The following is a 15899-nucleotide window of genomic DNA, read 5'->3' on the forward strand; positions in this document are numbered from 1 at the left end:
GTGGAATTATTCCTAACTAATTTTTAATTGATTTACTTTATCTAAAGATGCTTATTTTAATTTTAATGTAGTTTTAATGGTTTTTCCAAAAAATGGAAAAACCATTCAAAATGAAAATTGTGATTCAATGCCTTTTGAGGGTTTTTTTTTTTCATTTTGCTCAAGTGTTGGTATAATGTAATATCATACCTGGATTGAAGTATTGGACTTTACTTAATTTGTACAATGAAATATTATAATATAGTCAACGTTTGCAATGGTGGAGGGTTTACAATCGTAAATGGTAGAGGGTTTTCTGCAGTAGTAGTCTTGAGGATATGGAGGTAGTCACAGTTCTGCAAATTTTTGTTGGTTTGTAGTTTTTAAATGATGTGTTTTTAAATTTTACCTAGGAAGTTTTTCACTGACCAATTTTACCTCAAGTTTTTGAGGTAAGAATCTTTTCTGGGGGGAAATGGATTAGGTTTCTCCAGACAGGACAATCTAGTGGGTAACATCAAACGACCGAGAGTGCCATTTTAGGACCACAGCAGCAGATGCATCAAATTTCCCATCAGCTGGCCCTCATTACTTGAATTTTCCTTGTTGCCAGTGGCCAAACTACCCATCGCCATCCCCTACTGTTGGCTGCATGTGGCTGCCTGCTTTTTAGCAGCAGCCCTTTCAGCACTCAGGAGACTACTCAAGATGCTTACCTCCCAGTCTAGCCCTGGGCTTCTGACTTCCTGGTTTTGGTTTCCTTAGTCCCGCTCGTTGGTTCCTGTCGCAGGGCACTGAAGTGCCCTGCTCCTATAAAGAGGTACAGGTGCCGGTTGCCAGGGCAACTGCAGTTGGTCAGCTGACTGGAAGGGGGCAGGGCCTGACCTATATAAATATAATCCAAGCTGAGGCCAGGGAGGCAGTTCCCCACTAGCAGCCAAGGGAGAAGGAGCTCTGCTGGAGTAAGCAGAGTAGAGAAGCCTGATGGCCTGAGCAGCTTCTGTTCGAAGATACTGGGTAGAGGAAGCCCTGGTAGGGATTTGAATGATGGTTAGCCAGATGGCTTAGAGTTTACCTTGTAGCCCAGGAGCTTGAGTTTTTTTTGTTCGTAGTTTTATAAAACCGGAGGACCGGGGGAGGCTATTAGGGGTTGGAAGAGGCCTCATAGGGGCTCCACGGTAGTGTGGGGGCCCTGGTGACAGAGAGGGCACAACATTCAGGAGTGCACTGACCCCGGCCCTGAGAAGGGGCGCAGAGGATAGGGGGCCAGGTGAGGCCTAGGCTGCCTGAGCCCCACAGGAAATTTAAGACCTAAGGAGGGGATTTGGGGGCCAGGCACAGCTATGGCCACCTGAGCCCCAATTGTGAGAAGCCCCAGAGCGGGTGCAGGCAAGAAGCCCCAGAGCAGGCACTCACTTTAAGACCCAAGGAGGGGATTCAGGGCCAGGCACGGCTACGGCCACCTGAGCCCCAATTGTGAGAAACCCCAGTACGGGCGCAGGGGAGAAGCCCCAGTGTGGGCACGGTCATGGGGAAGGCCCCAGTGTGCATCTGTGTGGGCGTGGGCAACCATGGGAGAGGCCAGGAAGTGTCTGCAGGGAACGCGGGCAACTGTGAGAGAAGCCAGGGAGTGCCCATGGGGCGTAGGCTGCAAGGCGAGCCAGAGAGCAGCCGGGAGGGCGCGGGCAATTGCAAGGCGAGCCAGGGTGCACCTGTTAGGGTGCTGAAAGGGATTGACTATACAACGTCTGATACATCTGCAAGGCTTGGGGCATGGTACAGGGGTGGTTGGAGCCACGCATAGCACATAAAGCTGGGGTGCACCAAGTCAGTCAATACAGAACAGGGTCCAGGATAAACCAGAGCACTGTGTCCAAGAGGACAAAAAGGCAGCCTCCCTTATTAAATACCTAACATCAAAGACGTGGCAGGCGAGAACGAGGGTGCTTTCTCTCAGACTTGGCATGGTAGGGGCGTTTGGAGAGATCACAGCCGCTCCTAGGACCCCGCACCGTGACACTTCCTGATTCTTTATGCTCTGGGTCCTACTTCATCCTGGGTCCTGGTTATCTGTTTCTGGTTCCAGACTCCAACTTGGCCTCTTTGTGCTTCTAGACCCCTGTCTTCTGCCAGGCAGAATTGTGGCTTAGCTAGGTGGTCACCCACATCATTGTCTCCATACAGCTGTAGTGGCCTGGTCTAGACCTCTTGACTAGTAATGCAGGTCTGGATTCCTGTGCGCCCCCCTCCCCCCAATGCCTGAACCCCCTTGTCCTGTGGTTTTGTTCAGAACAGCTTATGTCATGGCCCCTTTCATAGACCTCAGTCTCCTGACTCCCAGCTCTAATCTGGACCCTTGCTTCCCTGACCCTGTCTATTCCTGGGCTTCTGGACTGTGACCTCCTAGGGTCAAGCCCCAACCACTTAAGTCCTGGTCGTGCCCCTGTCATTTGTGTTTTTTGTCAATATTATCGTTATGCTTAAATAGCTCTTCTCCTTTGCTAGTGTGTTTAGCCTTTCCTCCCCTGAATTGGAGAGCACAATAATCTCCCCTTTCAACATTTGTTTTGCCAGGCTAACAATCTGGATTCTTTTTTTTCATATGCATTTTCCATTCGCCATATTATTCTAATACACCCCACTCTGCACCTATTCCAGTTTGAATTAGTGGAAGGATCCTGTACGTTGAATTATGGAAGGATCCTGTACGTAGCATTCCTGAAGGGGTGGTACCAATGCCTTACATTATGTCATTATCTTTTTCCTATCTCTATTAAGATATTCTTGTCATGAAACCACTGAGGATTTTGTCAACTGCAGTCTCTGATCCTTGGATCATTGAGCAGGGCACATGTGAACCATATGACAGATGCCAGTCAAACCTAGCCTTGACGTGAAGCTGGTGTCTTGAAGAGTCTTCTGCACCAGGTTCATTCCAGGTGTTGTACCTGCATTCTAAAATCATGTACATTTGCTGCATATTGGGAAAATGTGTTTAATTTATGAGAGAGACTCTCAGCCTAAATGAGTGTAGAAGGACAGGAGCAGATTTGCATCAAACTGGAAACCTTGCAGCAAGAAGAGAAGGAAGTGCTCTGATCATGATGGGCACTGCACAGTGTGCCATCATAGACAGGGAAGCAGTTAATAAGAGAACAATGCCTGAAATTCCAGATGGGATAGATGAAGATGACAGTCATTTATTGTTATGCCCCTACAAATGAGCATGGTGAAAACAAGCATGTATCCTCATGACAAATTTGCTACACATTGAGTTGACTTTACTGCACAGTAAAAGTGGAGCAGATGGACAATGCACTTGCCTGACTGTGTAGTAAATAATGCAAATCTATGCTGAAATTTCAGGGAAGAAGGTGGACTTAGGTAGGCATTATTCAAAGTTTCCCAGGCAAGTTCTGTTTTTGCAGTCCCAAAGCAAAAGGAAGAGAGGTTGACCATGAGAAGTGCTCTGCAGCACATCAAAGTTGGAAGCAACAACCAGCAACACTACTGCTTGATGAAAACTGAGCATGTGAAAGCTGAAATGAGCTCTTCGCCTCACTTTTCAATAAGAACAGTGATGTTGATCATGGGAGCAAAGACAGGATGGCTCAAGGGAAAGAGGTTATGGAAACAGAAACTGCCACAGCCAAGGTGAAAATTAAAAAAAAATTTGGATCCTAGCCAGCAGGATAAGGATGATTGTCAACCCCAAATTCTGAAAGAGCTGGCAAATTAATTATAGATCTATCAAATTAGGAGTGGCACCAGAGAGTTGGAGAAAATCCACAGTGGGCATGTCTACATGTGCATTTGATCCAGCCTAAATTTACTCTGGTGTAAGCTACTTTGGAGTAAGTGCTTTTGGGCAAGCATCTACACATGTGGGGTTTAGGGAGCAGATTTGCTGCTCTTTGCACCAAGTGTCCTGCAGCCCTGCAATGGGCCCCTGCCGCCCAGGGCCTGGCAGGGAGCACAGGGCCAGGAGATGGCTATCTCCTGGCTCCAGGGGGTGCCTGCTGCTGGGGCAGAGACAATGTCCACATGCCTCAGCAGCAGGGAGCTCCTGGCCCTAATCAGGGGCTGGGGACTTGGAAAGAGCTGCAGGGGAGGGGCAGGTCCCAGCTCCCTGCCCTGATCTGCCAGTGTGGATTTCATGGCACCCTTCAAAAGACCTCAGGGTGCCTCAGTACCCGGATTAAGACCGACTGGATTAGTTTAACAGATTTATACAGCATTGTCCTGGGAAAAAGAGCTTGCAGGTTTTAGCTCACATACTTCACAGGTACTTAAAGTGATTCAATGGACTCTGTAGATTCCAGGACAACAGGCTTTCTCTTGGGAGAAATGCAACCTCTCTTTATACCCTGCTTGACTAAATAGTTTCTATTAGGTCACTACTCCACTGTTTTGCTTCTACATCTAGTCATCTGAATCCAACTCGTTGTGTATCCTCCACTGCTGTCTCAGTCACTTCATTGCTGTGTCTTAAAAAGAGGGGGAAGTGGGGATTTAGATGCTTACTGCTGTATTCACAGGCTGTCTTGGTCATTGGCTACTTGGTTTCATAAACCCTTTGCCCAGGTCAGTTCTACCCTTTCCCTTTGGTTCTTGACAGTTAATAGCTGATTAGCAGTGAGCACTGCAGGGAGGTAGAACATGCCTACTCTGCATAGATGGCCACTCTACATCCCCAAAATGGATGTAACGTACCCTCTTGAGAGCAGTGCTTGGCACATGCCAATGGGCAACCCCAGGACAACTTATTTACATGTGTCCAGTGCTACGGCAAGCCGCATTACTTGCTTTGAAGTGTTCTGTATGGAGTGGGTATTTGACAGCATGCATGCCTTCCTCTGCACTATCATTTGTGAGACCACAACGCACAATACCCCAGACTGACTCTGCAGGCTATGAACTTCAGCCAAACTAGCCATCAGATAATGGACACAATCACTTACCCCAATCAAGGAGCAAGGACTTGCTACATCCTCATGAAATGAACTTCCTGCTTACTGCTGTCTGCATGTTACATTCAAAAAAGATCATTTGATCTGCTTCTGATCTCACCCTATTTTCAGTGCTAGAAAATGGTGAGTTTTGATGTTTTTAAGAAACAGTTGTACAGCTGACTAATTTTGCTCCTCATTTTCAACATCATTTAATGGTAGATAATATTGCTACTGAAGGCTTTTGTTAAAGCTTGACTGGTAGGTAGAAATCATGAGATGGGAAGTAACTTGCTGATGATCATGGATTTCTGAGACTCAGGGCTCGTCTACAGCATCATGACCACATAGCCTGCTAGACCATATAGAAAAGTGTCCCAGCTACCAGCACCCACCTGCATGGTCCAAACCCAAAAGTAGACCTGTGAAGATGAGGCTCTGGGGTTATTCCTAGGAGCTGTTCAACTCACTGGAGACTGAAATCTTGAGACGCTGTAGAAGGATGTCCCAAGCATCTTCACAGGCCTACTTCTGGGTTTAGAGTATGTCATGGGGCAGGGCATCCTTGGAAATGGCCCTTCCAGAGCATACCACCACTGCAGTGCAGCCATACCATGGTATAAGTGAGAATATAATGTGAACACTTATAGGGGTTCAAGTAGCCTACCCTGTACTCATACAAATCAGTTGGTCGTCCCAGTTTCTAAGAGGCTGGTGGGCTGTTTCAGGCAGTTACATATCCTTATTGATTAGGTCTCTTTATATGGTGGTCTGTCTCTTTACAGAGGAATAGTCAACCCTGTTGAGAGCCTGGCTGTGGGGCATTTGGATAAGCAAGGAGTATCCTATTGGGAGCAAAGGAAAGTAATCAAGAGGAAGAAGAAGCAAGCTGCAAGAGGAACAGCTGGCTGCTGTGCTGGGGCCAAAGCAGGAGTGGCTCCCTTCCTAGTGTCTGGGACAGGGCAGAGGGATTTTTTATTTATTAATCAAAGCCTTGACTTTGCTTTAGAGGACTGGCCGAGGAGCTCCTCAGGGAACAAATTCCCCTATGGAAGCCACCGGGCTAAGCAACTGGCTTGCCATGGGGATGCAGCTTGAAATATAATGTTTGTGTTACGATGCTAACTTTTCTTTAAAAACCATGCCATGAGTTTTCTTAGAAACCGTGTCTCTTTGAATTAGCCCTTTCTCTCAGTTACACAAGATGTTCCCAGAATGTACCGATCATTATCTTTGTCAAATTAATGTGCACATTGTTCACTTGGGGTTAAGGACTTCTGCATAAAATGTGATGGCTTCTTCATTAGTAATCCTCTAGGGAGTTTGCAGAGAGTTATACAATAGCACCCTGCTGATAAGGGATGGGAAACAAGAATGCGACTCCACTCTGGAATGATAAGGGAGACAGATTGGTGTTGTTCATTCCAAGGTGTGGAGGTTTCTTTTTCTTGATTTATTTTTTGTACAGAAAGAGCTCTCAGCTCTGTATAATTCATTTCTGTTTAAAATGGAGCCCTTCCATTTTGTAAACTAGAAAAAATATTTCAGAATGATTCGGCTTACACTAAACAAAAAAGCAGCAATGCAAATAAAGACGGAGACTTCAGAGCAGTCAAATCTTTTGTTCTGCACAACACTAGCCCCAACAACACATTCTGTCATGCTCCCTAGAGCTCTAAAACAAAGGATCCCCGTGGGTGTTTACTTTGGCTCAAGGCTGAAACGGTTATTTTAAATGAATTAACACATGGAGTAATGCACTATGATGGTTTGCATAATGGTCATGTCTGTTTTCTCCTCTCTAGGTCACTCAGATGAGTCGCCCTGACCTCATTCTCTTTCTGATGAAGTATCTGATGGCTCTAGTGGTTGGGATACCTTCAGTTTTCTGGGTTGGAAGCAAGAAGACCTGTTTTGAATGGGCCAGCTTTTTCCATGGACGCAGGAAAAAAGAGTGAGTTGATACATGGCAGCTGAATCCATAAAATATTGGCAGATAAACTTCCTTGCCTGTAATCCTGAGAAGCACTTTAGGTTAATACTACTAAGAATTTTCTTCATGGAAGTAAGGACAGGTACAGAAGAAAACTTATCCAGAAATGTTGCACTGCTCAATGCGTTTTAAAAGTGAACAAAAGCCCTGTCATGTATTTGTCCAAGATTTGTTTTCCTGGCAACAGAATCAAGTAATGTGTTTCATCCATTATCTGCTTCCTTGTTCTCAAAAGACATGAGGTTGGGCATGGTCCTACAAACTTTTTATCTGTAGTGGAGGGTTGGAATAGAGTAACTTCTTTCTTCAAAGACACAATTTCCTCAGCTGGACAGCTGATGTATATCACCTACAAAAACTGCCTCATATATTGTAATATGAAACAAAGATTTATTCATCGAGCTTCTGCAGCAGTTTGAGATTTTAATCCTTCTCTTGACCACTGGAATCTACTTTCAAAGTGCAGTTTGATTAAAATTACTGTGCAACTTGTCTTAGGGCTTTCTACAGTTGTTTTAGATTATGATAGTGTGTGACTTGAGGACAGTATCTATTGCTGAATAGCTGTGCCACATATTCTACAATATCAGTTTTCGCACCTGGATTTACTGAGGAATTGCTAGCCTAGATGTGACTAGCACAGGCTGCCTAGAGGTGATAGGCTAGTTTGGACACTGTATGACACAGGACCGAAGTTCAGCACAATGGAGACGAAGGAAGTTTCATAACATCCCATTGCCTTACCATGAACATACTTGTTCACTTAAATCAGTGGGTCTCAAACATATTAGACTCAAGGCCACCTTCAGAAAATGTCAGCTCTTAGCTGTCACTCATTTCTTGGTCACAGAAAATAATAAAGCAATTCCTCTGTTTCAGAGAACTCGAAAAAGCCATAACAGGTCAGAATGTTTTTGACATCATTGATTCCTATTAGAAATCCTTGGGTTTGTTGTGAATCTTGCAGGTGTTTGCACACCTAACAACACTAATTTTGAGTGTCACCTGGCAGGACCTTTAAAAGGATCTCATGGCACCCCTGGAACTGTGGCACCCTGATTGATTGAGAATCACTGACTTAAATTGTGGGTAAAGTGCTGGGAGTCCTGCCATGTACCTGTCCTAGTTTTAATGCAGTAGGGCAGTAAAGCAGACCACATGCAGAGTAGCCTGCTGGCTCAAGCAGAACTCTTCTGCTGTGGCAGCCAGATCAGCAATGAGAGGCAGAGCTGGGTCTGTCTTCAAAGAGCTTTCAGTGGGCATCCTACTGCACAGACAGCGGCCGTTTGATGAGCAGGGGGCACGGAAGGTGATGACTGATGACCACCAGAGGAAGATTTAAAAAAAACAAATGTACAGAGAGGAAATGTTCTTCTGAGCAGAGCAAGTACTAAGCGTGTTCCTTTTCTTCAGTCCATCAAAAAAGGTGGGTGGTCTAGCAAATGCACAGGCTGGGAACTGCAACTACTAGCTAAAGGCCAAAGGCAAAATGTGATTGCTTCTGTATGGTTGTACTCCACCCAGCATACTGTTTTTCTTGACTTAACACAAGCTAGATTTAAAAATGACCATTTGGAAAAAAGATCTGCTTTTCTTCTGTGCTGATGAGGTACTTTTTGGAGGTGATATGAGCATATTAGTCCATTGCAATATCTCCAAAGCTGTCAGAGATGAAAGCAAAAGCATACATTAAAAAAATATATTGTCTACTTTTTTTGTATGCCAGCAGCTTCTCATATCCTATGGATTTTGTGAGGTAATAGGTTGAACTTTTAGTTACATTGCTATTACACTGCCGTATGCTTTACATGCCTGAGTTAGAAAAACAATGACAGGTATTACTGTAAGAGTAAGAGCATTGGCCAAAATATTCATATTATATACTTAAAATTTGGCAACTATGAGTCCTGTTTAGGCAATGTGTGTGCCCAGGTTGTACCACCTTTGCTGTTATGTATTAAAGAAGCATGTTTATAGAATAAGCCAGTTAGTAAGGGCTCTTGCAGTTTGCTTTTAAACCTTTGATGTTGCTGTAGTAATATTAATTATTCTGCTTGTATGATTGGACCAGAACAGTAAATGAGAGTCGTCAGGTGCTGCAAGAGCCCGATTTCGCCCAGTCGCTCCTGAGGGATCCTAATACTCCCATCATCCGAAAGTCGAGAGGGACCTCCACCCAGGGGACCTCCACACACGCCTCATCTACTCAGCTGGCAATGATGGATGACCAGAGGAGCAAAGCAGGCAGCATCCACAGCAAAGTGAGCAGTTATCATGGCAGCTTGCATAGGTCACGTGATGGCAGGTGAGTTTCCTTCACAGTTTTTAGAAGCTTAATGGAAATGGAGTAGATTGACACACACATAGGGGACAACGTGCTCATTACCTGCAGGTTTGCATTGACAGATCTTAGGCTACCAACATGTTAGAAGCCAAACCTCTGTCAATATTCACCTTTCTGAATCAGTCTCTCTGTCCTACTGGGTCCTTAAAGAATTTTAGCATCAGGCTTGTAATGCAGTAATGTAACATGGACTCCAAGGAAGTAATATCAGTGCCACTGAATAAATGAGCTACCGAGCACGAATGCAGATGATGACTTTCTATAGAGATGCAACAGGTTATGTGTGTAGCAGCTAGCATGTGGGAAACAACCTATTCCAAACTGAGTCTAACATTTGAATGGGGCTGCTCTGTACAGTTGTGTGTGTGAATAACCAAATGCCAAATGTTCACCTGGTGTAAACTGTCATAACTCCCTTGAAATGAAACAAATACACACTGTAGCTTGAGGTATAGCTAAAGAGTATGATATTTGTCATTTGAGCAACTATTTACTATAGGATACGTACATATTGACAAATGATCGCCTGACAATTTCCTGTAGTCATTCATTAGATTCATAACAGGGTCAGTATTAAAAAGCCAACCACCTCTTTCCCCACTACCCTAAAAAGATGCTTGCCCTTTTAGCTGAGATAAAATCAGACCGGTCTGTTTTATCTGGTTTCTGACATGCTGAGTTTCTTCAGATTTTTATTGCAGTGCTAGTTCTTGCCTCGGGTCTTTTCCACACATTGGTTTACTCATAACGGCAGACAGGAGGGGGGATATAGCATATGCTGCTATCTATACTATTGTTATCCCTGTTTTCTAGATGGAAAAGCTCAGGCAAAAGGAATGAAGCAGCTTGACTAAGGTCATGGCAGGTCAGTTACAGCCAGGAATAGAAGTTTAGTGCAATGCAGAAATGCAATGTTATATATGGCAAGTTCCCTCCCCCACATTTTTGCCCATGGTAATGAAGAACTTGACATTGTGTCTATAAATTAGGTATACCCCCTGCAGCTACAGAGGCATGGAAGACCGACTACCTCACGGCAGTATGTCACGACTGACTGATCACTCCAGGCATAGCAGTTCTCATCGGCTTAACGAACAGTCGCGTCACAGCAGCATCAGGGATCTCAGCAGCAACCCCATGACGCACATCACACATGGTACAAGCATGAACCGGGTTATTGAAGAGGATGGAACCAGTGCTTGATATGTGTTCAACAAAAACAATGAGCATATACGATAGTGTATCTTGGAGCCCCTTTCTCAGTAATGTGATAATGCTCAGTATTATCATGCCTCTCATCAGGTGCTGATTTCACGCATCAGGAAGCTGAAAAGTTGGTTTCTCTTTTTCAGAGCCAGCTGTTCTCATGCTTACATCAAAGTTGGAATGTTTGATCTGCGATCTAGAGAATAACAAAAGTATAAGAGTTGGTTGTAGCTTCCAAATGAACCTACACGTAGATAATTATTTATTTGATAATGGTTATTTTCCTGTCACGCACCACAGTTGAATTTGTCATTTGGAAACCCACCCAAGTAGTTTGTCTTTGTTTCAATAAATATTACCCTTGAAGATCCAATTGGTGAGGTCATGTTAAGAGTTCCAGGAAGCAGAAAGAAACTCTTGAATATTGAAGGGGTTCTTCCAAGTGACCTTTTTGTCTTTGATTTAGTTAATAAACTGGTAGTGTTTTTATTAAGCACAGAGGGCAGGCTGCATCTTAAATACTGTACAAAGGACATCTGTGAGAAATCAGTAGACATTTTTTTAAACAAGTACACTGGAAATGCAACAAAAGAATGAGCATTCTGGAGGAAGAATGAAAACTCTGTTGAAGATCATGAGTTTTTGCAGTTGTTCAGGCTGAAAAATTGGGATAGGGCAGTGAAAGGGTGTTTTTTTGTATAACGTATACTGTCCTTGCTTTTTTATTTTTTACAAAATGCTATTTAAATATTGTACTTGTTTACAATTTCTGTGGGAAGAGGTGGAAAGGTCAGTTTGAACCAGTTAACCCAGTTAATTTAAAAATGAGTGGTTTGATATTAACATATGAACATTGCAGTTGAGCTTTGCCTATTTCTGACCTATAAAATATAGGTTGTGGGGGAACCTGGATTTTTCCCTTAACCCGAGAGGAGATATTGGGATCCCTCAGGGATCCATGAGTGCACAGATGTATCAGCCCAACTTCACCTATGAAGGCAGAGAGGGGGGATGCATTGTCAGAAGCTTACTACCACTATGCTGTTTTGGGACTAAGCAAAGTGTCAGGCTAAAACCCACCAGGTTAGGTGGAGTGTGCACTGCATAGAGGATTAGTTCTTACTGTAGGTTCTTCCATTCCAGAATAGGTTCAGAGAACAGAAACTTAGGGGGGGGTTCAATATTTTTTGTGAATAATTTTGCTCTCATTTTGCCTTTAGGATATATCATGTCCTTGTCAACATTGCAGGCGGAGTCCAATCATATTTAATATGGTACAGTAGATCTTCTGGAGCAGCTATGTTATAAGTTTCAAGTATTGCTCACCATGAGGAAACACTGGTTACATTTGAACCTACCTCATTAATTACTGGAGAACATTGCTGGGAAACGTACACTTACTTTTTCATTGTCCTCGCATACATTCCCTTGGTTGACCTGTTTCAGGCATGTTGAAATGCCTTTGTAACGCTTGGGTGGTATAGCTCAGGGGCAAAAATAAGGCAACAACTCAGTATCTGTACTTCAGAGGCTTTTGAGAGCAACAAGAGCTGGGCCTTGCAAACATGATTCATTTTAATTGTGCCCCAGTCACACTACAGCAAATCACTTAGCTGTGCTAATCTTTGAAATCAAAGGTTACTCTGGGAGTCACCTTGCCTTTAATAGCAGAGTTACTGTAAATTTGTTTTTCCTAGTCAGACCAGGCTTTGCTCCAAAGGAGAAGCATGAACCAAAACCAACTTCCAATAAAAAGCTTTAGAAGCCACTCTGCTCTCCTCTCTATGTCAATCCTACTATTAAGGATAGAAGTTAATGGCTCGGCTTTGTGTGTAGCAAGCTGCCACAATGATAGTATACAGTGCTAATAGTCTGATTATTCTCTACCTTCTTTTTCAGAGCACAGGGTGTATGCAAAGTCTGTCAAGTGGCTTTTGTTGGACATGTTACAATTCCACATCAACAATGATAACAAAATATGAGGTTGTTTAAGCTTATTTTAGCTTAAACTTTGTACCTTTCTTCTTGCTTCAGCAAAGGGATGATGATTTATAGGAATTTGGATTTACTAAGGGAGTTGATCATCATCCATATTTTAATATAATGGAACAAAATAATGTAAAGTGTTTACATTGATTGTTTGGCAATACTGTTCTCATTGCAACCATGCTTTGACTTGTTTTATACTGTGTGTGGGGATGGATGGTTGTGCTTACATCCATGTTAATTTGAAATCGGTTAATTGTGGGGTTTAAATCTTCAGCTTCACAGAGGAACCTCTTTCACTGAAGGCTTTCAAGAAGAGGCTGGACAAGCTCCTGGGATGGAGACAGCAAATGCTTCATCTGTGTTGGTGTGGGGATGGGGACCGAGATGGCTCTTCATTCTGTGTTCCAGATGTAGATATTTTTAGCCTGTTCTTCACTCTTATTCTACATCTGGAGTACAGAGTAAAGGCTCCATTACTGCAGCGGTGATTTAAAATGCAAAATACTGGTCTCAGCAGCTGCTTCTCTTCCCCTCCCATGCTCCTTCCCCATAATCACAGCTCCACTGCCTCTTAGCTTCAGAACTGAATTACTATGTCATATGGTATTTTATAGCACCTTTCTCTTTTATAATCAGAGCCCTTTACAAATGGGTAAGCAAGCTTCACCTTGTCTGTGTAAGGTTGTCACAGCCTGCTGCCCAACCACCTAGCTTGTGGGACAAGTGCTCCCCCAAGACAACCCCATAGCATAAGCACGCTTCTCCCTGAGCTCTGTCCTCCTGCAGAGAATGTGGGAGCAAACCCCTTCTCCCAGACTTCAGCTAACCTCCTCTTGTCCCACGATGCTGCTGTCCGAACAGGGGCTCCATTAGTTCAATCAAATAACTCTTGGCCCTGGTCTGGCAGAGAAATACTACAGCCCTACTGTCAAATGTTGGCTTTTGCCTCCATGGAAGTGGAGCATAACCCAACAAGGTCCTAAATTTGCAACTTCAGAAGCTGCACAGAAGCAGGTTCCCTGAATCCATGCGAAAGTAGATTGTTATCACAGTGTTACAGCTGGGATAGCTGAGGCACAGGGGTGTTGTCTTGCCTCGGGTCTTGAGAAAGTCTGTAGCGGTGCTGAAAAGAGAATCAAGTCTTTCGATGCCTGGTTATGCTTTAGCCACAAGACTCTTTTCACTCCCTTGCCCCCACGTGTTAGCAGGGCACCTTGAGCTTGAGCTGTTCCACCACTGGCAGCATCCTGTCGTCAGGGAGTGAACACCCCGAATTTCTCTCCAGCGTATAGCACAACATGCTTCCCTCAGACACCTGATGCCAGTGCGCTTGTTCAGGGCCAGCTGTTGTATACAGAGAGACCAGGGGCATTGCACAGTGGCACTGAATTGTTCAGCAGTCCCTGGAGTTGTGCAACTGACTGGAGGTGGCAAAGGCAGGTATTTGCCTGATTGCCAGTGGCACTAGAATCCCTAGAGCTGGTTATGTTCTTTATGCCTTTGGTTGCTTTATTACAAATGTGCTTCTCCACCACTTCTATGGTTTTAATGAGATGTTTGCACCGTTAAGTTGCAGTAATGCTGCATGGAAACCTTTTGTGTGGGAACACAGCATGTCTGCAGGGCTGTGTTTTTCCTATTGAATTGCAAGCTGTCTTTCCCACCCCACCCCCCAAAAAAAAAAAAAATTGGAAAATTCAAGAAAGCCACAAGTTTGGCTGTGAAGCAGTTTGCTCAGTCACAAATACTGTAAATTTTCTTAGTTTTTAGTTTGAAAATGTAAATTTTGCTGCAGAAACTTTAGATATGAACTTTATAAAGCATGTATTTAAGAGATGGATGGTCAGAGCAAACTACGGGATAGTTTAGCATCTCTTGACTACTAGCATGGCTGCCTCCTGGCTTGTTAGTGACTGTAGGTCTGATTCTGCATGTCCCTATGTGAAATCAGGCTAATGGTCACAGTCCAGATCCTAGCAGACAAGTACCATCATACCCTCTACCACCTTAACTCTGCCCTGTCACTGACACTGGGAGGGGCATGGGGACTGCATTACTGATCCCATCAACTTGCAGTTGAGTCAAAGGCTTGGTCTAAGCTGCAGTTGCTGCAGCTCACATAGATGTGCCTGATGTTAGCATCTAATGGGCACAGGTACCACTAACAATGTAATACAATACAGACTCTAAGTCTTTTTACCCAGCAGCTCGGGTAGGTTTTGCAGCATCCCTGAGTTCCTATGCTGCCATAACGATCCTGCTGTCAGCATTTAAACTAGCTAGCTTGGGTGTGCGGGCAATTAGTGACCGAAATATAAGTACATCCAAAGAAGAGGGGAGGAAATCTGCACTGGAGCTGTTTTAGAACTTGACTGGAAGACTTAAGTCTCTACTGCTGTTGCTCTTTGTGAGCACTAAACTTAAGGCCCAGACATGCAAGCTGCTTCTCTCTCCCTTGTCTGCTGATTTCATTGGAAGTTCCTGTGAGGATGTGCAGAATTAGACCATTAGAGCGGGATGAATATTCTGGACAGATTACAGTCACGTGCAGATGACTCATTGTGACTGGAGGTTGTTTGAGCCATGAAATGTGGACTTGAATGTCAGATTAAACTTAATGCTGATTTGTCTGTCCTGCAACTGAATTAAGTTTTCTAAAGAGCCATGAGTCTGAGATGGGATATCTTACAGATTTGGTTTTTTTGCCTATAAAGCATTGCTGTAGTTTCTTATGTACTGAAGAATTACTGAACAGCACTGTCATCTCTTCAAATGGTTCTGTTATGCTCATGTATGTATTGTAATTTTGTCCATTACTGAAGGAGAGGGAAAGCTTTAGTGTTTGTGAGATCTGTGTGTAGAGGGTGATTAGCATGATACCGTACCTAACATTAGCTGGTTTTACTTGCACTCAGCTCTTCTTAGACTTGTTTACAGTAGTCCAGTGTCGGTTTTGTAACATTTAATTTTAGCACTTTACCTGTGAGTGTACAAACTGATTATGATGTAGTAGATGTACATTTTAATTTTAGAACTTTACATGTTTTTAATAAAATGATGTAAAAATGTCAGTCTATTCATTAATAGGCTATAGAAGACCTTCCAAAATGTATATATACTCCATATAAAACCTCTTACCACCAGCTGCCTTGGATATGTGATTTGATGGATTTAATGCTACTTTTTTATCATCCATCCTCTGCCCCTGTAAACTATAGGATACTGGACCTTAGGATAGACCTGTGGTCTGACTCAGAATAACATTTTTTTTATATTAGGCAGAAGGCAGGGAGATTTGCACTTTTATGCATGAAGTTATACTATACGTACCTATTCATAAGCTCTTTCTTATGCTGCCATAGCTAGAAGCAACAGCTTCTACATAGGAGGACATGCACCAAGATCAGGGCCTAGAGTTAACAACAAAGCTGAGGATGGA

The 15899-nt window shown here is 43.6% G+C and overlaps 1 protein-coding gene across 3 annotated transcripts in view; it reads left to right on the forward strand.

The window, feature by feature from the left end:
• FZD3 (frizzled class receptor 3) overlaps positions 1 to 15562 on the forward strand; it is a 98883-nt gene extending 83321 nt beyond the window's left edge. For 2 of the 3 annotated variants that reach the window (XM_090024849.1, XM_090024906.1), the window contains exons 5-8: positions 6734 to 6882; positions 8993 to 9226; positions 10255 to 10421; positions 11692 to 15560. In XM_090024849.1, the coding sequence (XP_089880975.1) occupies positions 6734 to 6882; positions 8993 to 9226; positions 10255 to 10421; positions 11692 to 11741 (600 nt within the window). In that variant the 3' untranslated portion in view covers positions 11742 to 15560. Of the gene's footprint in view, positions 1 to 6733; positions 6883 to 8992; positions 9227 to 10254 lie in introns of all 3 variants that reach the window. The other variant, XM_090024994.1, reaches the window with a different exon arrangement.
• The last annotated feature ends 337 nt before the right edge of the window (positions 15563 to 15899 follow it).

The sequence above is a fragment of the Crocodylus siamensis genome, chromosome 1 (assembly GCF_052110815.1).
Source record: "Crocodylus siamensis isolate JL-2025a chromosome 1, ASM5211081v1, whole genome shotgun sequence".
NCBI lineage: Eukaryota > Metazoa > Chordata > Crocodylia > Crocodylidae > Crocodylus > Crocodylus siamensis.